General features: G+C 40.9%; 1 protein-coding gene across 3 annotated transcripts in view; it reads left to right on the forward strand.

Moving 5' to 3' along the window:
* slc2a9l2 (solute carrier family 2 member 9, like 2) overlaps positions 1 to 25,484 on the forward strand; it is a 137,847-nt gene that overhangs the window by 35,381 nt on the left and 76,982 nt on the right. For all 3 annotated transcript variants that reach the window (XM_035425052.1, XM_035425050.1, XM_035425051.1), the window contains exons 5-7: positions 4,227 to 4,351; positions 8,192 to 8,337; positions 21,199 to 21,331. In XM_035425052.1, coding sequence (XP_035280943.1) covers positions 4,227 to 4,351; positions 8,192 to 8,337; positions 21,199 to 21,331 — 404 coding nt within the window. The remainder of the gene's footprint in view (positions 1 to 4,226; positions 4,352 to 8,191; positions 8,338 to 21,198; positions 21,332 to 25,484) is intronic.

Raw genomic sequence — 25,484 nt, forward strand, 5'->3', positions numbered from 1 at the left:
AACACAGATTATTTTGCCTTGTCAGACACTCATCTCCGCATTAACACTGAAAGTTCTCCTCATCCACCTTTGGACCTAAAACATTCCAATTTAATCAACACTATGAAGCAAAAGATCTTTTTGTTACTTTGAATATAATATTTATATGAAAACTTGAAAAGCACTTTTATTGCAATCCATTAGATAATGTATGTTTTTGCCTTGGGGTCAGGTGTAAAAAGAAGCATATTTGTGATAGATAGAGAAAGAAGGTCACATACTCCACTTCTACACTATAAATACTTCTCTTCCTTCTCTCTGCTCTCTGATGGTTCACCATCAGCCAGTGACAAAAGGAGAACAAGAATTTAAAAAAGACAACGTATGGTGATTTTCACTTTACAATGCAAATACAACACAGCATCCGCTGTGAGGTGAGATTCGTTACACTTGCCAATTGTACTTCAGCTTAAACAGACCATGGAAGTCTCCCATTGGTCATGAGAGTGCAATTTGGCAGCGTATTCCATTAGGGATGCTGCACGGAGTGATGTGGGCGGTTCATTTGATGGACGCAGTTTGGCCTTGCCCAAATATATGAGATGATTCGTCACCTGAGATGATACATTGTTCTCACCAGGTAGATATTTATACAACCTATTACAGCTAAGCACCTTTGCTTGAGCTAAACGGCCGTGCCCCATTTGGGTTTTGAACCTGCAACCCTTTTTTTACAAGTCTAGCTGCCTAATCTGAAGTCTCTATGCCGGCTGCTATACTTCCAGCCTAAAGACATAGGAGGGTTGAACTAGTAGTAGGCACTGAAGTGAATGTCTGGGCCTTTTAGCGGGCGTAGTCACTTGTTTTACACCTCACCATAGGCTGTTTTATCTAGTCATGAGAATATGTGAAAAGCCACCCATAAAGAACTGAATGATTTCCAGCTCTGGAGGCAGACAAATAATCAATCAGTCATGAAAGTTGTCTTGATTTGACGCTCTTGACAAAAGAGATGAAGTAGAGCTCCTCACAGAGTGGATTACAGAACATTGAAACTCAAGAAAGACAGGAAATGACAGAATAACAGACAGCCAGAGATAAAATAATTTTGTTATCAGAGACCCATTCATTTTAATCAATTGTGCTGTGGAGAATTAATTATGTATCTATCCATTTATAATGTTCAATTGTATTTGCATAACTGTAGTGCCCTCCATAAATGTGCACACACACAACCACACACATACGCTCCCTCACACACACACACACGCACAAACACACACACACTACATTGTAATTTTTTTCCAGCATTAAGGATTTCACTGAAAGTCTATCTGCTTTGCAATTAAGGTCTGTGTGTGGAAGATTTTAGAAAACTTCTGTTCTTTAGTTTAGATCCTTCGTTTTTATGGGTCTTCCTTTTTTTTAATTCTTTTTTTTTTGTTCCCAGGGAACAATCAATGTCCATAAAAAATAATGTCTATCCTTCACTACAAAGCTGTCTGAATGGCATAAAGTTGCATGCCTTAAAATTACAACTTAATATTCACTTTTCTATTTAGCCTTTTAAATAACCCAATGAAGACATAAACCTCCAATGTATCATGATAAGTGCTTTCATATTGGTTCTGCACATTTTGTGCCTGACAGGAATCACTTTTCATGAGTTAAAAGTGGAAATACTCTGTCTTTGTGAATAAGAGCCCTTCCAGTGAGTTGAAAGTGAAGATACTCTATCTTTGTGAATAAGAGCCCTTCCAGTGACTTGAAAGTGGAGATACTTTATCTTTGTGAATAATAGGCCTTCCAGTGAGTTGAAAGTCAAGATACTTTATCTTTGTGAATAAAAGCCCTTCCAGTGAATTGAAAGTGGAGATACTCTATCTTTGTGAATAAGAGCCCTTCCAGTGACTTGAAAGTGGAGATACTTTATCTTTGTGAATAATAGGCCTTCCAGTGAATTGAAAGTGGAGATATTTTATCTTTGTTAATAAGAGCCCTTCCAGTGAATTGAAAGTGGAGATATTTTATCTTTGTTAATAAGAGTCCTTGCAGTGAGTTGAAAGTGGAGTTATTCTATCTTTATGAATATGAGCCCTTCCCGTGAGTGATAAGTGGAGTTATTCTATCTTTATGAATATGAGCCCTTCCACTGAGTTTACAGTGGAGATATTCTATCTTTGTTAATAAGAACCCTTCCAGTGAATTGAAAGTGGAGATATTTTATCTTTGTTAATAAGAGCCCTTCCGGTGAATTGAAAGTGGAGATATTTTATCTTTATGAATATGAGCCCTTCCAGTGAGTGATAAGTGGAGTTATTCTATCTTTATGAATATGAGCCCTTCCAGTGAGTTGAAAGTGGAGATATTCTATCTTTGTGAATATGAGCCCTTAGAGTGAGTTGAAAGTGGAGATATTCTATCGAATATGTGCTCTTCTTGTTGAAGGGCTTTTGGATCAAAATCAGTAGAGCTGGCACCTGGGACCACTGCAGAAACATGGGCCCTAGTGACCCCCAGGGGCCACTTGTGTATTCAGGCTGAATCCTCTGGGTCTCAATGAATCCCCAGTGAATCCTTAAGCAGATTGAAGGACAAGCACAGAAACCATTTTGATCTAACCGTTTGAACTGAAAACCTGTTTCTGGGTTTTGGGTGTGTTTTTGAATTATTTCATTTTCCTAAAACCTTTACTTAAAGCATGGAGATAGATAATCCTGGATACCAGTCAACAGAGCACATTAATGTACACTGAACATTATACAATCACAGAAATAAATGATACAAAGCATTAACATACTCATACTCTTATCAAAAATGTAAAAAAAAAAAAAAAAAAGACTAAATAAATAAGACATTTTATTTTCAGGTTTAACCATATTAAAAGATGGTCAAACTTTTATCGTTGTAAAGAAAAAAGGATTATATAAAAGTTTAAATAAACATTTCTTTCATCAGTTAAAGCCCAAATGTTCTCAAACTAAGTAATTTATAAGTTAGCATAACTTTAGCAAAGTGTTGATGGTTGATACATGCATTCTCTTGCAACATTGCTGCAGAAGGAAGCAAAAAGAAGGTAGAAATCAATTGCTACTAATGAGCAATTAACTACCTTAATTCAGAGGGAGAAAGACAGAGTGAGAGAGAGAGAATTGCTGTGATCATTAGCCAAGCAACCCAATCATCACTGTGTGCCCTGAGCTCTGCACTGTAAAAACCAAATGCAATTTTACTAAATGAAAATGTCTTGTCTTAAAAAAACAGAATAAGTCATTAAGCTCAATTAAAAAGATGGAGAACAGGTTCAACTTAAAGACCAGTGAATACATGAACAGATTAAGTGTCTCTGCTCAAATGATTCAAGGCAATTGGTTTCCTCAAACCATTTAAGTAAACAAATTATTTTTTCTTGAAGGTGACCTGACTATGCGTAATAGATATGCTATGCAAGTGTCTGCAGCATGATTAGAGAGATTTTGTTCATCATGTGGTACAAGCCAATTTGATAAAGATCCAGGAAGTAACAGGGGTTGTTCTTCTCATGAGAGATGAAGGAAGATGCAGAATTGCCCACAGCCTGCAGGATGGTGAAAAATGCATAAATGAAGAAAAGGCCCATTTAGATTGTACACAGGTGTACCATTCATTAGTTAGTCATTGCTATTATTTGTTGTTATCGCAGTCATGCATACCCATTTCAACACACGTTTGGACAACAAGTACCATTTTATGATGCAAATCGAATTGAAGTGATGTAGAAACTGAAAAATCAATAGAAACAGAAGATTTAAGAATAGCATCAACAAAAAAGGGATTTAAGCATTGCAATTATAATGATTGTTGGAATTATCTTGATGGGAAAACTCAATAGCCAATTATTACAATTTTGTCAGTTTATTTTTTCATTTAATAGACATTAGTGCTGGTGGATTCTTACTGTCCCTCAAGCTATGACAGGCTATGAGATACAGATTCCTCATTTGTCCATGACTCTATCTAATTTGCTATTCATTTATTAATCATTAGTGTTGGTGGTTTCTCACTGTCCTTCAAGCTATGACAGGCCATGAGATACTGATTCTCTCTCTCTCTCTCTCTCTCTCTCTCTCTCTCTCTTTCTCTCTCTCTCTCTCTGTCTCCCTCCCCCTCTCTCTCTCTTTCTCTCTCTCTCTCTCTGTCTCCCTCCCCCTCTCTCTCTCTTTCTCTCTCTCTCCCCCCCCCCCCCCCCCTCTCTCTCTCTCTCCCAGGAAGGGCACCCTGTTGGTGAATAACATCTTTGCGGTGATTGCTGCCCTGCTGATGTCCCTAGGGGAGAGGGCGGGGTCCTTCGAGATGATTATTGTGGGGCGATTCATCATCGGTGTCGACTCTGGTGAGCTCCCCCCCTCCCCTTCCCCCCCTCAATCACGCTGTATGACTACAACACTGGAAGTTTGATTTAAAAAAAATAACAAGGAAAAGAAAAGTAGTGAATTGATTATTACTGTATATTGAAGTTAACTCCTAAGTGAATGTGGTTTGCAATACAATACCAAAAGGCGTAGATGACCCACAAATACCCTACAAATGGGTCGGGGCCCAAAATGGGTCATGGGTGTGTATGAGGTGGCTCCTGGAGTTTGCAATCCACTAGGCTATGCTAGAACATGTGTTTGATGGGTGGCTGAAACGTACAAAATTTCTCATTTGGGTGCCGGTATTAAAACGTTTAAGACAGTGTAACTCATATGGAGGCCCCATTAGCCCCTTCCGTTGATGGCTCTGATCATAAACTGTCCTGTAGCCATATTGTCATCAAGCTACTGATATCTAAAAGGTCTGTCAATCACCCTTTTGAAAGGTTCATTTGTTGGATACAAAATGAAGGGGTTGATCTTTGTTCCATTTTAATTTTCCTTTTTCTCATTGTTTTCAAATCAAAACCTTATTTTTCTTGCAATGGTAAATGGACTGCATTTATATAGCGCTTTTATCCAAAGCGCTTTACAATTGATGCCTCTCATTCGCCAGAGCAGTTAGGGGTTAGGTGTCTTGCTCAAGGACACTTCGACACGCCCAGAGCGGGGTTTGAACCGGCAACCCTCCGACTGCCAGACAATCGGTCTTACCTCCTGAGCTATGTCGCCCCCGGATGGATATGGATTTCAATGAGAGCAAACACTGGCATTACCAGACTAATTAGGCGCATATGCATGCTAATGTAACGCATGTCAGGCTGCCTGATTAATCCTAAACCAGAAAACTTAACTGAAGGCATGTGAATGCTAATATTAGTCAGCATGTCTGTAGTGCACTGCTTTGGTAGAATACAAATGGTTAGCCTTTCTAGTCCTTCGTGAGAGCTACTTATACAACTCCTTAATTGCCACTACATCGACATACATGTTTTAGTCCTAAATCACAAATGGTGTTTTTATGGTCTTTATCAAATGGTATGTTATGGCAGTGTCACTTGCTGTGACAGTACCATGTGGTGGCAGCATGCCCCATGTCTATTATATGTTTATTTTAATTAATATTATTATTATTATAAGCATTTATAAATGTTTACATAGTGATTATAAAGGTGTTATGTACTGCTTATGCAGGATTTATCTGTCTCTTACTAAGGGCAATTCCTCAATAAATAAGTGTTACTACAGATTCCCTAAAAATGAAGGTTAATTAATCATTACAGCTTTGTCAAATCTTGTTTGTAATATTTCAGTAATTTGAGACTTGGAGAGGACTTTTGTTGTTGCCGTTGATTTATTTTAAGCGGGTTTTACTTTATTTAAAGAATAAAATAAGACATTGGATTATTTTCTGCTCGACCTTCACTCACAGCAAAAACACTTGTACGAGTACACAGTGTCCTATGTAGCAGTGTCTGACGGAACAGATGGAAAATTCTCTTTCTGTTTTCACTTTCATAAATAAATGCCTTTTAAATCCCTCAGGCATCCAAATTTGCACAAACAAAGGTGAGCTCCCTGAAATTGAAAGAGAAGTAAACCTATTTTCATTGCTATAGCAATATAACTGCTTTGTTTTTCATAGCAGAACACGCGGCCATTAATGTCACCTTGGATATGCAGCGAATATAGTGTTATTGAGGTTTAGTGTTATTGTTCCAACTCTGGGGTGTTACATGAAAAGTGACCACCGGGCCTATTTGCAGCCAGTGGGGTAAAATTGTTTTATGCAGCTCGTGCTGCCTGATAAGGTTTCCTTTTGGTTTAAAGACAAGCAGTTTCACAGTAGTTTATCTTGAGATTCCTTGGGAATAATTCCTCTTAAAATCTTGTCTGAACCTTTGAGGGTTTTTTTTTTTTTTTTGGGAGAAATAATTACCCCAAAATACAAAAGAAAGATGTGTTGCTCTTCTATTAATACTATCCTGGGAATATGCAGCTGATCTGGTGTGGTAGTTGGTAATGTAAAAATGAAATGCCACATAGTAATAGCACAGCATTGGGCATGTTCTCTGATCTGGTTTACAGATCACCTGCAGACTTCTATTGTACATCTATATAGAAGACTAATTGTATGCTATTAGACTTTTATTATATCCAGTTAAGCGCATTTACCCACTGCGAGTTTGCACCAAGATGGCCATTGCAATTTATTGTGGGGGACTGGTCTGTGGGGATTTTTCCAACTTGGGAGCGAGTTAATGAGTTTCTTTTTTCCATGGAAACGGACATGATAATTCTGTGAGCTGAATTAGCACAGATGTTACACCTCCTCCCTGTCTGCGGGGTGAAATTGGCAGGTGATGTTGACGCCCCCCGTTTGTAGGTTGCCATTCCCCTGGCTGATTGCTATGTAGCCCCCCACCTCCCCTCCCCCCCCACCTCACATTTAGTCCCGTCCTCTGTCTCTCTTCCCCTGCTGTCAGAATCGGGCACTTGAGTGGTCATCACTGCTGGGTTAGCCCATGGTCCCGGGGGGCCAAAAGCCATTTGTCCTCATGGGGAGGAGGGGGAGGGGGGTGTGGGCATAGTGCCATCACCTTCACTGAGCGAATGTGCAACCAACTCGATCATGTGTTTGTGATCCGTGTGGATAATGCACTGGATCAACAACCCAGCTCAGCACTATTCTCGGTATACTGAATATTAATATTGCTAACTCTGCATTACCTATAGCATATATTAATTGACTATTAGTAAGCTCAGAGGGGAACAGCTGGCAAGATTGCTTGCTGCTGTTGATGATGTAACTCTTTGGACTGTGATTGCACTTTTTACTGTACATATCATTCTTGAACATCCACAGTCATTCTAAGCAACAAATTGTAAAATGCAAAAAGTGCAGCAAATGCTTCGGAACTTTAATTTCACACTCTATTATTCGAACAATATTATACATTTTACGGTTATTACACACTATCCGATCTTGAACAATAACTACACAAGTAATCCTTAGCTTTCACTGGCGGTTGTATAGTAGCTAAGGATTTTCTGAGGGTGCTCACAGACCGTATGGGAAGTTCCTTTTGTTACTGAATCCAGCACTTACCGCTTTTTAACTGTCATGCTATGGCATTGGCTGGCAAAGTCTTTGGAGAGACTTGCTAGGTTGCACTGACAGCTGGCTAATGACTGTTTGAGTGCAAACACTCCCTCTGCCTACCAGTCCAAAACCTCTGTGTTTCCCGCCTCCATGCCGCTGAGATATTTAACTTGCTGCTGGAACAAATGACCTTTTGGGAAATGTAGGAATTGAATAACAAAATTGGAGTTTATATCTCAGCGACAGTGGAGCTATAAAATCCTTGCGGTTCACACATTTTGTGCGATGCCCCATTGTATGTTTCGGAACTACAGGGATGGCAAAAGTGGGGGAAGTGGGGTCTAATGCAAGTGGTGGGGCTAGTGCAGAATGCTGTCCATAGAGTTGCAGGTTCAAATCCCAAAAGAATGAGAGCTATAGTGCTCTTGAGTAAGGCACTTAATATGAATTGCTGAAACAAACATTCCACTATTAAAATGGATGGTATTCTAAATTATCTGCAAATAAATAATGCCATAGCCTCCTATGCTTTAGTAAGAAATAGTTATGCATATACAGATATGTATACATCTTGAATAGGGATCTGTTTAATAGAAGACACGGAAGACACATAGAAGTCCAGTTTGACTGTGAAGGTATAGTTTGTGCTCCTGGCTTGGCTTTTGTGTTGTTTTGTTTTCTCAAATATTACTTTGTTTACTAATTTTCCCAACAGGCATTGCCCTCAGTGCCCTGCCCATGTACCTGGGGGAGATCTCCCCCAAGGAAATCCGGGGTTCGATTGGCCAGTTCAACTCCGTCTTCATCTGCATGGGAGTCTTCACCGGCCAGGTCCTGGGCCTGCCTGAATTATTTGGACAGGTGAGACCTGTGAGCTCGTGAGACAAGCCCGTCCTGGTTCTGTTTGGTCCTGCTTTATGTCTAACGGTGTAGCCGACACAAGTCACCCATTGGTTCGGGGTTCTGGTTCAGGATTCAATGCCTGTGCATGATCCCTAATTTTTTTATGACTGCACAAATTTTGGAATCGCACAGTCCTGAATATGAAAAGCATAAAATGAGCTCTGAAGTTCCATTCAGTCCCTGTTCCACATCTGGCTTTATTGGATCAGTGCGAGCATTGAAGTGAATCTTGAGTTGTACCTTTTTCCTGGATTATTTCAGGATTATTCCAGATGCAGTACACTGTGCTCTGTCCGCCGGCATTCCAAAGGAGAGTAAGCGTGTTCTAGAACATTTTTGGTTATCCAGGGAATACTTGCATTCAATCTGCTGAACTGATGAGGGGCATTGTTGTTAAGGTCACCTGGTGTAGACGCTCACCTGAAATGACACTGGAGCCTACTCTAACAGCATCTTCATGCAATGCCTGAGATGCCTATTCTCTTTTAAAATGAACGAGAGCCATGTTCAAAGTAGAGTCAGTCTTTATTGTCCCAATTGGCCGTTTGCTTTGTAGTGTCACATTAAAGTGTACATTGACTAATAATGTAAAATTGTGACTTTCATATAAGATAAACAGGTAATGAATAATGTAATTATCTGGTTTATGTGATACATATATAATGAAAATTGAAAAAATGAAAAAAGGGAGAATTGAGTTGAATTGGTTCAATTCTTCAGTTAAAAAAATAAATAAATAACAAACATTTTTTCTCACAAAGATCACCTTTTGTTTTTGGTAACTTTACAAGGCTTCTTTTCCGGCTGCCATTAATTTTAAAAAAAGAGAGTTCTTTAAACGACATAATTAATTTGACAGTGAGCCATAATGAATTTAATTCAGTTAGCCTGATCACTGTTAAGGGAAGGAAAGTCAATTGGAGTGTTCAGTCTGTCAGTTAATGATCAGACTATTAAATATATTGAGATTTAATTAATGGGTTGCCCAATTGAATAGTCTAGCACTTTCTTCCCCCATAAGTAAATATTTTCTCCTCTCCTGCTTTTTAATTAAGCTGACATTTCATTAACTCTGAGGTGCTGTTACCCAGAGAGGTTGGCAGTGCTCAAAGTTAACATATTCAATGCCATTTGCTGGCTGCTGCTCATTACAGTTGCAAATGAAAACTGTATTCACCTGTGGAAATGACTGCAGCCACTTCCTTCCCCATCGGCTGTCTGAAAATAGCTTCTTTTCATTTAAAAAAAATGTTTTTAGTGGAGCGGAGGTGTAGAAAAAACAAGTAAAGTTATTATGCAGCAGTCTGTCATTTGATACACAATGCTTCATAATATGTATGAAACTGTAGAGAAGGAGTTAGCCCAGAGCCCAATGCTGCAGCCACGCACTGACCAGCTCAGGAGCTGAAACATTACTCTACAGGCATTTAGCAGATCCTCTTATCCAGAGACATAATGGCAAAGGTAGCGCCCAACTTGGGAATTGAACCTACAACCTTTACGTTACGAGCCCAGTTCCTTAACCAGAATACTATGCTGCACCAAAGAAGCTGTGCTGGCAGGAATGAGTAGTGTAAAGTTAGCAAGACTCTGCGTCCTCCAAAGATGTGGCCCTCATGGGCAGCACGGTAGCATGAATAAGGTTTGGGGTTCGAATTCTTGCCGGCCTGGATCCTCTCCGGGTGGAGTTTGCATGATATCCCCATGTTCCTCCAGGTTACTCCAGTTGCCTCCCACAGCCCAAAGACATGTAGCTCAGTGACAACAGATGAAAATGAGACATTTATAGGAATTTCATTCATATGCATTGTCAATTAATGTAAAATAATTCATTAAATTAATTTCAGTAATACTCCTGGGTTCTCTTCTGCCTGATACTGTAGTTCATAGTCAAACAATGTCACTGATTGACTGGACATTACACTCACCTGGTGTGTCAGGTTTAAATCAGGTGTTCATTAAACGGAGGAATGGAAAACAGTTGGACTATTGGCCACAAGGGCCAGATTTCAGAATACCGGCTTCCATCTTTGCTGCGAATAATGGAAGGTTTTTACACTGTGCTGTCGTACATTCACTCTCTCATAACCAATGAGTCAGCTATTCACTCATTCACATTCACGACATTCACTCATCAATTACAGAACTTTTCTATTTTTCCATTTAGCAGATTCTTTTACTAGCAATACACATACAATAAAATGTATTATTAATATTATTACTATTACTATTACTATTACTATTGTTATTATTATTATTATGACTTTACATGCAATCCATTGATATAGTTGGATATTTACTGAAGAAGTTCCGGATAAGTAACTTGCTCGAGGGTACTATGGTAGACCATCACCTGGGAATTAAACTCACAACTTTGGAAATTGAAGCCCAGTTCCCTATCCCTTGTACTACACTGCTGCAGTTCTGGCTCTCACCTGCCTGGTGTCAGTCTGTGTCTCCGTAGCTGTGGCACGGAACAGGTGGGGGGTGGGAATAGAATGGGATGCGCTCCCAAGGGTGAGCTAGGCTTCTCAAGCCAAATCATTCACCATCCTAAATGCCACGTAACTCATTATGACTAAATGCCTCTGGAGTTTACGCTGTCACACATTGCTAATTTCTAACAAAATGTTTTATATGCAACAGCAGCTGTGAGTGAAACGCATGTAACATGATACTGTCCAGTAAAGTATAGGCTAGTGTGGTGTGGCATGCCATGATGTGGTGTGGCATAGCATAGCATAGGCGAATTGCAGATGTACCTATACCTGTATGTGTTGCATGAGATGGCACAATGGAGTCCTTGTAGTCAGGGTTGGTTTACGGTATGTGTTTTGAAATGGGGAAATCACGTGGATGCAACCACAGTGACCTCCAAAATGTTTGAGATAAAAACTTTTTATTTATTTATTTGGAACTGTACGCCACAATTTTAGTTTTCTGATCAAATAATTAACACGTGGTCAAAGTGCAGCTTTTATTAAAGAGTATTTTCACATTTTGACTTCACAATATAGAAATTACAGCACATTTTATACATAGCCCCCAATTTCAGGGCACTGTAATGTTTCTGACAAATTTTTCGGCTTCACAAGTGTTTCTGATTCGTCAGGTATGTTTAATTGCTTCGTTAGTGCAAGTATAAGAGAGCTTTCAGTACCTAGTCTTGATTCTAGGCTTTTCATTGCCCTTGAAGTCTGTTATTAGTGTTTGTCGACATGAGGACTAGAATTGTACCAATCAAAGTCAAGGGGAGCCATTATGAGGCTGAGAAATAAGAAAAAAATAGCCAGCGACCTAGGCTAAACCTTAGGCTTACTGAAATCAACTGTTTGGAACATCATTAAGAAAAAGGAGAGCACTAATGAGCTCAGTAATTGCAAAGGGCCTGGCAGGCCAAGGAAGACCTCTGCAGTCGATGACCTCACCATAATGAAGAAAAAACCCCAAACACCTGTCTGACAGATCAGAAACACTCTTCAGGCAGCAGACATGGACAGGAGACTTCACAAATTGAATTGCAGACGCTACACAAGATACAAACCACTAGTTATCTGCAAAAACAGGATGGCCAGGTTAAAGTTTGCTAAGGAATAGCAAAAAGAGCCTGCATAGTTTTGCAAAAGGTCTTGTGTACCGATGAGATGAAGATTCACTTCTATTAGAGTGATGACAAGTGCAAAGTGTGGAGGCAAAAATAAACTGTCCAAGACCCAATGCACCCTCCTCATCTGTGAAACATGTTGGTGGAGGGTGTTATGGTTTGGGCATGTATGACTACCACAGGTACTGGCTCACTTGTCTTTATTGATGATGTAACTGCTGATAGCAGCAGAAGAATGAATTCTGAAGTGTACAGAAGCATCTTACCTGCTCAAGTTGTCAAAATGTCTCCAAACTCATTGGACGGCACGTCATCCTACAGCAAGTCAGTGATCCAAAACATACTGCTAAAGCAAAAAAAGTTTTTCAAAGCCAAAAACTGTAAAATTCTTGACTGGAAAAGTCATTCACTGGATCTGATTCCAACTGAACATCCGTTTCATATGCTGAAGAGAAAACCTCAGGAAACTAGCCCCCAAAACAACCAAGAGCTGAAGATGGCTGAAGTACAGGCGAGAAGATACTCAGTTCCTGGTGATGTCTGTGAGTCACAGAATTCAAGCAGTCATTGCATGCAAAGAATATGTGACAAACTACTGAACCTGACTACTTTCATTTACTTAACATTAATATGTACCAAACATTATAATGCACTGAAATGGGGGGCTATGTATAAAAAGTGCTATAATTTCCACATGGGGGAACCAATGTGTATAGAAATGTCTTTGTCCTAAACATTATGGAGCTCACTGTATCTTCCAAATTGTGAGACCATTTTGGCCCAGTAACACTGCTATGGTCTATGTACGGTGTGTTCAAGTCTTGAGAGGAATTTTATGGACAGCATGTTTGTGTTATTTAACTGAAGTAAATGAGGACTGAAGGTCTTTAATTCAGTGTCTCTATTGCTTTGGAGGCAGTCATCCTGTTCTCAGGCCCCAGGGAAGGTGGTTTATGTGAATAAAATCATGTCCAACTCTTCCTCTGAGAGAACACACTCAATGCCCCCTTTCACCTTGGCCCATCACACTAACACAATCATAAAAGTGTATTCATCCCCTGGGAGTATTATCTCCCAGGCAGTGTCTAACACCATCAAAAGTTTCATTGAAAAGATGCTGAAACAAATGCTTTTTCTTTTTAATGACATCTCTTAAATGTTCACAGTTAGATGTTTAGTGTTAAATCAATTTCAACAAAGTCCATTTTATCTCTCTTGGACACATTAAATTAAAACTGGACGGTTTTCATTTGATTGCTTGATAATGAGGTTTCTTCTTTTTTTGTCTCTTTCCATTGTCATTTAGATAATCGTGCAGTGTTTACAAGAACTTCTCCATAGGGCTCTTAAAGGCTTTTTGGGTTGAGGTTTCTAAGCATATAAATTTGTGAGTATGTGTGATTGTAGTGTTTGATGAAGCCTGTGGAGCAGAAAGTCTTAGAATGAGTTAAACTAATCAGAATCAATTGTTAGTGGAATTCTGCTAACCGCTATCTGCTACCAGGACCTGATGTGTGAAGATAATTATATCAGCTGACGTTCACTGTGATTTCAAAAGCACTTAGTCTCATCAAAGAGTGATATTTTTTCCACATTGAATTGTGGGAACTTTTGAGGGGGGTTGTACAGACTCGTCATCGTCATTTCACCTGGATATTAAAAAAGTGATTTCCACACAGTCATCCTGAAATCACAGTTATGGTCATGTCAGCAATGGTAATGGCAGTACATTCTCAGGAAATGTGGAGTGTGCGTGTGTGTGTGTGTGTGTGTGTGTGCGCGTGTGTGTCTGCTTGCATGTGTGTGTGGAGTGTGTCAGGAATAACAAAATGAGCAAATGCATTGTACTGTAATCCTGGGTGTCTTCAGGACCAGATCACGGACATTATAGTACTTGGAAGAGAGAGAGACAGAGAGAAAGAGAGAGAGAGAGCGGTAAAAAACGTGCAAGGCATTAATGTAATGGACAGCTTAATTCACCAAGGGCTCCCCTGACAACTTGTGAGAAAAACAACAGTTTCCGCATGGAGGCACACACACACACACACATCATATTGTATTGTTCTTTACTCTTGTACTGTGTAGTGTCGTATTGTATTTTATTGTATTGTATTGTATCTATATATATGTGTGTGCATGGACATTCTCTTTTTGGCTCGGCTTTCTTTTCCTGCATTTCTTTGTTGCGCCAGCGATGTGGACACCTGCAGCCCCTGTCATCCCTCACACTAGTAGTAGCATGAACAACAGTGTCAGAATCATGCCAGGGGGCTCTATGAATTCTTTTATTTCCCAGGGATTGTGGCCCATGCATCACCTGTCTGAAAACATAAGATTTACCGTAGCCTCCAAACTCTCCTCCCTCCTGCAGGGCACAAGTGAGTTTTTATTTTTTTATTTTTTACTGCATAGTGAGAGGTGCACACTCTCAGATTCCGATGTCAGATCAGGAGCAGAGAGAGAAGTATAGGATGCGGTCAGTCCAGAGAATACAAACCAGTTTACTTTTTTTTGTGTTTTGGCTTATGCTGCCCAATTCCCCTTTTGAATCCAGGTTCTAATTTCTGCCAGGATTAATAAGTGACCCGTTCTTTCTGTTTTTAAGGACAGGAATGTGGGACAGGGATCTGCTGCCTGAGCAGCTCTGTTGTTAAACAGTTCTGCTGTACAAATAGGTCAGAGCGCATTAAAAAGCATCAGAAACAAACAGCATTCAGCACCCCTGCACACGTGGAAAGTGTGTGAGTGTGTGTGTGTGTGTGTGCGTGCGTGCGTGTGTGTCTGTGTGTCTATCTGTTTGTCTATATCTGTGTGTGTGTGTGCATGTGTGTGTGTGTGTGTGTGTGTGTGTGTGTGTGCGTCCGTGTGTGTGTGTCCATCTGTTTGTCTGTCTGTGTCAGTGTATTTTCTCTGGTTTAACTGGACACAGTCATTGCTGCATCACCCTAATCAGCTTTATGTGAAGGTTTATATTAATACATGCTCTTATTAATATTTTTTTTATTTGCTGAGTGCCCATTGATTCAAGGGCTGTGTCCCCAGTTCTTGCTTCAAACCTGCCTCTGCTTATTTAGCACTCTCCACAAATGCTTACATATGTAGGACAACTTTCAGTCGGGAAGGAAAAATAACTTGACGAGCAAAAGTAAAACTTCAGTCCAAAAAAAAAAGTTAATTAAGCCTTGTTTCACTTGAGCAGGAAAATAATTTGTAAAGTGAAATTGTGATGCTTATTGCAGGTGGAAGCAGGTCCCCTGCGTGCCCGGCAGGGCTTGCCTAACTGGCATTCTCGCTAATGTAATTGCTGTCATCGTTACGGCTCATAGCCACTTCATTTGGATATCTTGGACCTCGTCCACGGCTATTAAGTGCCTTCATTAAAAAAAAAGAACCTCTGCACCTCTGCTTCTCTGGGCATTGGTTTCTGACAGTCTCCTTCTGCGGACGGCCTTGTATAGCGCCACCGATGAAGCTTTTTCACCAACAGGGTGCCCTTCCTGAGAGAGAGAGAGAGAGAGAGAGGGGGGGGGAGAGAGTGACTCTTTATTCAAAAATAAATTAGACAGGGTGTTTATAATTGGCTATTATATTAAATCTATGACAAGACCTTCGACAGCATTGGCTCAGGACACTGAAGGCTGGGATATTTCAGACGGAGGTCAAACAGCTAATTGCTTCACACTAGTATCACTCTGACCTCTTCTGATGATTCATAACTCTTCCATTAAAAAAAAAAATAATAACAGCAAAGTTGAGTTGCAAAGAGCAAAAGAAGGGGAGAGACAGAGAAGAGAATTTAATACAGGGAAGGCATTGATGGAGAGAGAGAGCAAAAGAGAGGGGTAGGGAGAGATGAGAGATGAGGGGATGAGAGAAAGAGGATGTGGAGGGAGTGAAAGAGAGGGGAAAAAAACCCAGGACCTTTATTCTGCGTTTAATTGTCTGCCACTCCGATGGACACCAGCAGTCTGAGGAGCGATGTACAACGTATCTTGTAAAATGAAGTTTGTGAGTTAAAATCTGCAGTGGTGCACTGCAGTTATCCTGATACAGTTGAGGAAATATCCACCTGTGTGAACTGGTTATGAGTAAAAAAAAAATGAGAAGAAGGAGATGAAGAGGCAGAAAAGAACACCGTTCATCCTGGACATAGATTTTTTTTTAAGCAAATACAAAAGCATTGGGACAGAGGTTGTTATCTTTGTATAAAATTTTTAAAAAAATGTTGCGTTAAATGATTATCCAAGTATGTATCACTTCAATAGACAAGTGGTATTGATGAACAGATTGCAAATCAGTTTAACAGGACATTATGACAACCCCTCCTCCCTTATCCTCCCTTGCCCTCTCTCTTTCTCTCTCTCACACACAGCCATCAGATGATGCTAATTAAACATCTCTGATGATGCTAATTAAGCTTCTGTTCTATTTAAGCACTTGTTCTTTTCATCCACAAATGTCTCCAATTTGTTATTCAGTGATGGAAGCCAAAAAAAAAGGAACAAGAAAAAATTTAGATAAGATAAATGAGTGAAGGGGATTAAACTGACCTTGCTAGTTCAGAGCCCGTTATGACTGTGCTTTGGAATGCATCTGGGTCTACAGACTCCCTTCTCTGATGTTTGCATTTACCTGTAGCTTCTGTTCAGAGGGTATGAGGACTGGCTTTAGCAAGTAGCATAACTACACCTGCCCATTGCCTCCAGTCACCAGTCAGTGTAATTTTACACTATAACACAGCATCGTAGCCTGAAATATTCAAACAGTTGGGCCTCCATAGAACTTAGTGGGCCAGAGCGACCAGGGTGGGCATTCACAATTGGGTGAGGTGGCTCAGCCAACATAAATGGGTGGGCCAGAATATTGTGTAGATGGTCATGGCCCACGCTGGCCGACCCATCACTACACGGTCACTTTTAACACTTTCTCTGATTCCCCCCCATACCCCACCCTGCCATACTAATATAATATTCAATTTATTATAAAACAATGCTTATTTTGTTAATATTTTGTAGTATCAGAAATTGTAATAGTTTGTAGATTTCGGCTTATATTGTGAAGTGTTGCAATGTACTTTCTAATTTTGTTAATATATTTCGTTTCAATATATTTGCCTGTATATTTACATTGAATTGCATTGTTTTTCAAGAATTCTGCACATGAAGTCTATTAATACAGTAAAGTGTTGTAGTTGTGCTTACCTACTGTGTACAGTCGATGCAACATCACTAAAACACTAGTGTAATTTTACTACGCTAACCAAGAACTGAATACTAGTTCTGCATTTCTACAAGCAAACAACAAAAAGAAAAAAATCACAACCAGAATTTTACTGTAACAGTCTGAATCAGTGCGCAAAAAGTATCGAAGCAAGTAAACAGATTCCCGTGAGAGAGGCTTTTAAATGACTGGCTCTTGTAGAGTGAGTGTGTACATGTGGGGGGGAGACAGAGCAGACGTATCACATCGCAGAAACTCATTCTGGCCAAAACTTCTGTGTACGCCTCCTCCTCTGCCCCCCAGCAGATTAATCGAGATCTGCGTCACGCCCCCACTGTGACAGGGCCAGCCTCGCCTGGCACACAGATCGCGAGGCTCTGAGTCACTCCTTCGACCGTCCCACTGATGCCCATCACAAGTCTCACCATTGCATTCTGTGCACAGTAGAGCATCTTAAGGTTTTTACATTACAGGCATTTAGCAGACGCTCTTATCCAGAGCGACGTACAACAAAGTGTATAACCATAACCAGGAACAAGTATGACGAAACCCCTAGAGCGAAGTACCGGTCCAAGTGCAGGGAACATCCGCATAGTTCAACTTGGACCCTGAAGGTTAAACTGATTAACACTAAACAACGAGAACGGCAACAACGCAGTCTATGGAAAAAATACAAGCAGTAGTTAAGACAGTTAATGCACCTAAGTCACCTTTTTATCAAAGAGGCAGAAAACGTAAGCAACCCCACGGTTCCTGGCATGTTTTACGTTAAACAAAGAATCAGAAAAGGATCCGTGTATACCACAGCTGGCACTGGCACAGTTGGTCACGATTCAATTTTAAACCATGGAGCCCATCCTTGCCCTAGAACAGTGCCTTATAACAGGATGAGTCATCCAGAAGTACCCTGATGCATTTTTCTTTTAGTTTAAATAACATTCCTATGAGCTGGAAATAAAAAAGGTATGTCAGTACTTTTTCCACAAACTTAAATTAATCCATGGTAGCTATGTGTTGTTCCAAAATTGAAAAGCTTCAGTTCAAAGTAAAAGGTTATTTATTACAAATACTGACAGTATTCAAGTTTTTTTAATAGGCTATTTGGATTGAAGTAAAATTTACTGTCATTTTGCAGATGAATGTAATTGTAGTTTCTGGTGAGAACCTCTCCATAAAAGTGGAGCATGGAGTCTATCTGACTTTTATGCTACTGGATATGTCGGCAATAATTGCCAAATTTGTGAAATCTGTGAAGTGCAATTTGAATGCATAGGACAAGACGCAGGTGTTTTCTTTTGCTGCATTGCCTTCTGTTTGAAGTAGACATCTCCTTCAATCACTCATGGATTTGACTGTATCCTTATATGATTTGTCACAGGACTGTTTTATTTTACCAAGGGAAAAAAAAGGTGTGAGTAATTTTTCATCTTCAGAAAGGAACTGTTGAAAATGGGGTTTGCTTGTTTTGTGTTTTGCTGTTGGTAGAGGTAGTAACTTGAATTTCCGGTTGAAAGCACTCAGTGAGGTTTTATTTATTTCAAAGAATTTGATTTCTTGATGTTTGATGATGCGTAAAAGTACAAACCCAAGCCTGTTGAGCTGAACCCTTTAAGGTGTGAGATCAATATGTGATTAGAAAATTCTTGACTGGACATTCTCATGCTGATGTAACAATCACTACTGTTGAAGGTAATTGAAAGCAATGGGGTTCTAGAACACTGACTCAGAATATTGAAGAAAAAAACACTCCCAAAAACCTACTCTTCAAAAGACTGCAGTGGGGAGCAGAGAGAACAAAGTCAGCACAGACTGCAGGCACAAAAGCAGACCGGAGATAATCTTCTGAAAAAAATATGACAGACTTTTATCTGGCGTGCACCCTGGCAGTTAGCGATACTGTGCCTCAGAATGAATGCATACAAGTTTGCAGACAAGCATTTTTAGGATTTTCAGAAGTTGCGTTCTTCCACTCCCGAAGCCGCATTTTACATACTGCTTTCCATGCTGTAAACATGTCTGTTTAGACAGGGATTTGTGGTTAAATGGGGTCTAATTTACTCAGATGTGATGGTAATATTCAGCAAATGCACCGCAAACACAATTAAGAGAAATCAGGAAAGGCATTGGGGTTCGGCTGCACATACAGCCGCCATTGCTCACAGAGAACCACAGTCGTCTCCAAATATGGCTTTTAGACCTGGGTCACAGATAGACTATGATAATGTGCTGTGCATACAATGTGCGTGAGACTTACATTCAGATCCATCCATTGATTCAAATTAAATTCAAGCCCATTAATCATGTTGATGTGCTAGTCGAAGGGAAATAAAGTTGTAATTGGTCCATGGCCATAATTAGAGGCTGCATTGACCATAAGTGCTGATTATAATATAAAGTACATATCCGGCTGTGTAAATGTATTGTGCGTGGGGGCTGTAAGCTGGTTAAGGGGGTACTGCTGTTTGCATTCATTCTGCTGGAACCTGTTTTTGATTAATCTGGTCTTTCTTTGTGGTTTGCCACATGCAGACATGAAATGAAGAATTAAAGGCCTAAGAATATTAATGAATTCCGAATTGCTTGCGATTATGATGATGATGATGACGATGGTGATGATGATGATGATGATGATGGTGATGATGATGACAGTAACAGTGCCAAGGTTGGTTCACAATATATCAACAAACACAAAGTGACCTGCACTTCCTAATCAAAAAAATATATTCTGGGCCACGGTTCTAACACAGATTCTAACATTACATTTTTAAATCAACATTTGTGTCTGTGTGTTAATAAAATTTCACAGAAGCACTATAGGAGTGTGAGAACTAGAGTATAACTGTAACTTCTGTACATGCATCAATACAAATTTAGGTACAGAACTGTAGTAGTAATAAAACTGTTATACAAGTTAGGCACGGGTGCTACATTGTCATAAAATCCAATCAATAACATTGCATATTAAAAATATGTCTACAATATATGTCTAAAGGGAAATCCTTAGGTCTTCGTGTCTCCCATTCTTGATGATTCAAACTGATGCACTTTTTGTTCAAGACAGTTTACATCGCAGTGAATAAATTTACCACTAGGGTTTACCACTGGTGCATAATTGATTTAGTAGGCAAATTACTGCAGTGCTTGGTTTAAAAGGCTATTCTGCCTCAGCATCAAATAAATTACCTGCAAACGAAGCAAATAAGAACAGTGACAAGAAATGTTAAAAGCACATACATATTGCCATTTCAAACTGAATGAAATTATGCCATACATAACATGGTAGTGGCATCGATACAAAACAAATAGGACACTTTTGTTGTTGCGGAAGTGTGTCTGTGATTCTGCAGAAGGACTCTGCGGGGTCTGTGATTCTGCAGAAGGACTCTGCGGGGTCTGTGGTTCTGCGGAAGGACTCTGCAGCGTCTGTGATTCTGCGGAAGGACTCTGCAGCGTGTGTGATTCTGCAGAAGGGCACGGCTTCTGGGGACTGTCCTTTTCTGTTTATGTTTCCCATTCCCTCGGTGAGTCACGGCTGTTTGACGGCCCCTATTTGCATCGGTGGAGGCTGCCGTCGGACTGCTCCGGTGCGATAGCGATCCAGCCTTTGTTTCGAATGGCGTGCTGTCGGCTCTAGACTGGCAGCACGGAGTCTGCCCACATGCTGACAAGCAGTGTCTGAGTGTCAGTGAGTGAGGCAGCCTGGGCAAGCTCCTCGGACCGTGTCCACCTTTTCACCTGTCTCTCTGTCCGTCCTTCCGTCTATCCTGCCATACGTTTGGCAACCTTTCTAAAAGTTATTTTATCCTCTCTCAAACAGAAGGAGAAATGATTTTTTTTGGGGGAGAACACGCTGTCCCGAGTCTATACCCAACAACTGGACGCTTGAGAGAGGAGGCCCCGGCGCCCGTCTATGCTTTTGTCCTGGGATATCTGTGGGAAATGAGTGTGCCTGTGACAGTGTGCTGTGATTGACAGGATCATGCGTTCTCTCTCAGGAATCCAGGTGGAACTTCCTGTTTGGCTTCCTGGCACTCCCTGCAGTGCTCCAGCTCTGTGTTCTGCCATTCCTTCCGGAGAGCCCACGATTCCTGCTCATGGAGAGACGGGATGAAGCCAGGGCAGAGAAAGGTACGCACGCACACACACATACACGCATGCATGCACACCCATGCTCTCTCTCTCTCTCTCTCACACACACACACATACACGCATGCATGCACACCCATGCTCTCTCTCTCTCTCTCTCTCTCTCTCACACACACACACACATACACGCATGCATGCACACCCATGCTCTCTCTCTCTCTCTCACACACACACACACACATACACGCATGCATGCACACCCATGCTCTCTCTCTCTCTCTCACACACGCACACACACATACACGCATGCATGCACACCCATGCTCTCTCTCTCTCTCTCTCTCTCTCTCTCACACACACACACCCACACAGACCCATACACAAACACGCACATGGTCCCTCTCTCTCACACACGCACCCACACACAAACACGCACATGGTCTCTCTCTCTCACACACACACACACATGCTCTCTCACACACCCATGCTCTCAAATTCAAATTCAAATTCAAATTCAAAATGCTTTATTGGCATGAAATACACTTGTACTTATTGCCAAAGCGTACACATAGAAACAGGAATAGGAAAAATTAAATACAAACAACAATGCAATCAACAGTGTGGCAATGGCCATAACGAGTAGGCTATACAACAACAACAATAACAATAAAAAATAATAATAATTGTGATTATAATAGTAATAATAATAATAATGTAGAAGAAAAAGGGATAGAAATTAATAAATAATTAAAATAAATATATTTGTGGTGGTCAACCAGTGTCCCTCAGATTATGGCAGGCCGAGATGTACTTTGCTGCTAGTGGAGCCGTTGGCCTTTCTCCTAGCAGGATTTGCATTTTTTCCTCTTTTGTTTGGGAAAGGAAGTCCTTTATAATTATAGAGAATTTGTTGAAATAATGTGTCCTAATTTCTGAATATTTTTCACAATGTAGGAGAAACTGCATCTCTGTTTCCACCTCTCCCGTCTTACAGTGACCACATATACGTTGTTCTTTTGGTAACCATGTATTCCGGTGTCTGCCTTTTTCAATTGCAAGTGCGTGGTCACTGAGCCTGTACTTGGTCAGGATCTGCCTCTGCTTTGTATCTCTGACAGAGAAGAGATACTCAGCCAATTTGTAGTCTCTTTTTAGGGTCCGGTAGCAATCTAGTTTGTTTTGTGTTTTGGTTACATTATCCCAATATTCCAGATAAGAGATTTTGGTCTGTTTCATTACTTCGTTTACTTTGATTTGTTGGTAAGCAGTGCTGGTATGAAGCTGGTCTGTGATTTGTGTTAGTTGGGTTAATGGGTTAGTCAGCTTCATTACCAGCTCTCTCTCTCTCTCTCTCACACACACACCCACACACACCCATACACAAACACGCACATGGTCTCTCTCTCTCACACACACACACATGCTCTCTCACACACGCATGCTCTCTCTCTCTCTCTCTCTCTCTCTCTCTCTCACACACACAGACACATGTTCTCTGTCACACAAACACACACACACTATCTTTTTCACACACACGCATGCTCTCTCTCACCCACACACACATACACACGCATGCACACACACACATACTGTACATGCACTTGTACAAACAGACACATGCACACACCAAAATACCAAGGAATGCCTTTTTATGTTTTTTATGTTTCAAACATTCATCACGCAAATACAGTATAGAGATATTTCTGTTTCACAGCAAGAGAAAAGCAGCCTCAAATTGAAACCTGTAGACCATATTATTTGGTATAACTGAGGGAATAACTAATTAGCACTCAGTAATTAGTATTACTATTTTTCTGAGTCAGACTCTAATTATTTAATCTACCCATTCAATGTCAATAACTGTTCTTTAATTACCTCCATTATGTTGTGCATTTTAAAGTGTCTTCCATTTAAGTGTACTTTGTACATGTACTGTGAACTTTTAAATATACCTTGGAAGTCCACGAAAGCATATGAGCCTGTTCCTTTCTGGAAAACAGAATACGCTTTATGGCAAATATCTGGAAATAATGAATACATTTCACAACAGTTCATTAAATATTACAGTTCCATAAGGATTATTTGAGCTGCTGTTTATGGTCATATTATATTCAGTTATTCTCATATATTGTTTCATGGTATCTTAAATTTTTTTATGAATAGTTTTTATTTGTTTTACTAGTAGTATACCAAGCATACTACTGCAGCACTGTGTTTGATTTGAAGTGCCCCGTGTCACTGCGGAAATTAATGACAACGAAGTGATAATAAGGAAGTCACCGGTATGATTAACACTTTGGCCGTCTCGCCCTCGTAAGTGTGAACAGCATCATAATTCTCCGACAGAAGTCCCTGAACGCGGTCAGGAGCGTCCTGCTTCCATGTTTCCTCTAAAGTGAAATGGAATTGTGGGATGTGGGTGTCGGGGGATGGGGGGAGAAAAGAGAGATGGAACTTTGTCAATGTTTCTGGGCCTCAGAAAGAGAGGGATCTGACAGAATGGGGTTGAGAGAGATGCACCATGGTGAGGACTGTTGAAAAGACTGCTGCTGTTTCTCTTTTATGTTATTTTTTTACACCATTTGTCTGAAGTTGCAGAGGTTTCTCCGCAGCCCCTCTGGCTGGTGACTGTTTCCTCAGCTCCCGGATGCTGGAGCTCTCTCACACACCCGTACACTAAAACCTGCATGAACACCCCCTCCCCACCCTACTGGCGCTCACTCACACACCCGTACACTAAAACCTGCATGAACACCCCCCTCCCCCCACCCCCCCTCCCTACTGGAGCTCACTCACATACCCGTACACTAAAACCTGCATGAACACCCCCTCCCCTCCCTACTGGAGCTCACTCACACACCCGTACACTAAAACCTGCATAAACACCCCCCTCCTCCCCACCTCCCTACTGGAGCTCACTCACACACCCGTACACTAAAACCTGCATGAACACCCCCTCCCCTCCCTACTGGAGCTCACTCACACACCCGTACACTAAAACCTGCATGAACACCCCCTACCCCACCTGCCTTCTGGAGCTCTCTCACACACCCGTACACTAATACCTGTAATGTGCTGTAGCTGAGACTCCAACTTGTTCCTCATGACACCAGTTTTCCAACAATACAAAACATGATTACACTGTATTACGGAGAACCTAAGTTTCACATAATGCTGATCCAATCTGATGTTTTGTAACTGAGCACTGTGTCTTTATCACACTTGCTGACTTCCTGTCAGCACAGTAAACAGTCTGTTTTCATTTGGAGGTCTGATAAGGAGCATGCTTCTGTAAGCTGCCTTACACTAGCTACCTACATCTAGCCATCTCCTTTTGTTAATTCCATTTCATTCTTTTTTCAGATTAAACATGTGTTTACTGTAATTTTCCCTTACAAACATTATGATAATTTCAAAACCCCATTGTGGGCTGTAACAACCATTGAAAAAAGACCCAAAAATCACCTTTAAACAAGCTCCCCAAGCCTTCAGAAGGGCTTAATGGCTACACACAGCTAGCTGGCATGCTAACAGACCATACCCAGTGTTTTGTGTTTAGCTTCAAAGAATAACTATGAATTCCCATCTGCCTGCATCACTAGATGAGTCAAAGCAACACCATTATTTTGATCCATTCCACAAAAAGCTTTCTCTCTAGACAGATTGTGTCGCATGGCTATAATGTTACCAAAGATGGAAATGCTACCATTGTTATGTAGGTAGCTACAAGTAGCCCCATTGCAACTGAGCATTTGGCCTCCCTAAGTCTGAAAAGCTGCTCTGGCAAGCCACACGCTCAGCTGACTGGATCCCTTCCTCCCTTGCTGACACTGCGCCCAACTGTGCTACCCCCCCCTCCCTCCCTCCCCTCCAACCCCTCACCCACCCTGTGGGGATGTCACCCGCAGTTGGCTCTGGAACAGAGGAGTCAGGTTTTCAACGAAATCATCGCTGATTTAAATGCAGATTTTTTTTCTTCATTATTCTTCTTTTCATGTTTCATGTTTTTTCTTTGATTTTCGGCGCTCTCAGCAGAATGTGCCCGTGGGCTTTTAGCTGTAGTTTCCCCGAGCCTGGGCCTGTAGATTCCCTGCTGCTGTTTTTCCGCGCGATGCGAAGCTCTGGAGAGGCAGCCGCAGTCGGCTCAATTATCAGAGCCGCGGGGGGGGCTGCGGAGCCGCGGGGGCCTGGCGGC

Source organism: Anguilla anguilla, chromosome 7, assembly GCF_013347855.1.
Source record: "Anguilla anguilla isolate fAngAng1 chromosome 7, fAngAng1.pri, whole genome shotgun sequence".
In the NCBI taxonomy this organism is placed as follows: domain Eukaryota; kingdom Metazoa; phylum Chordata; class Actinopteri; order Anguilliformes; family Anguillidae; genus Anguilla; species Anguilla anguilla.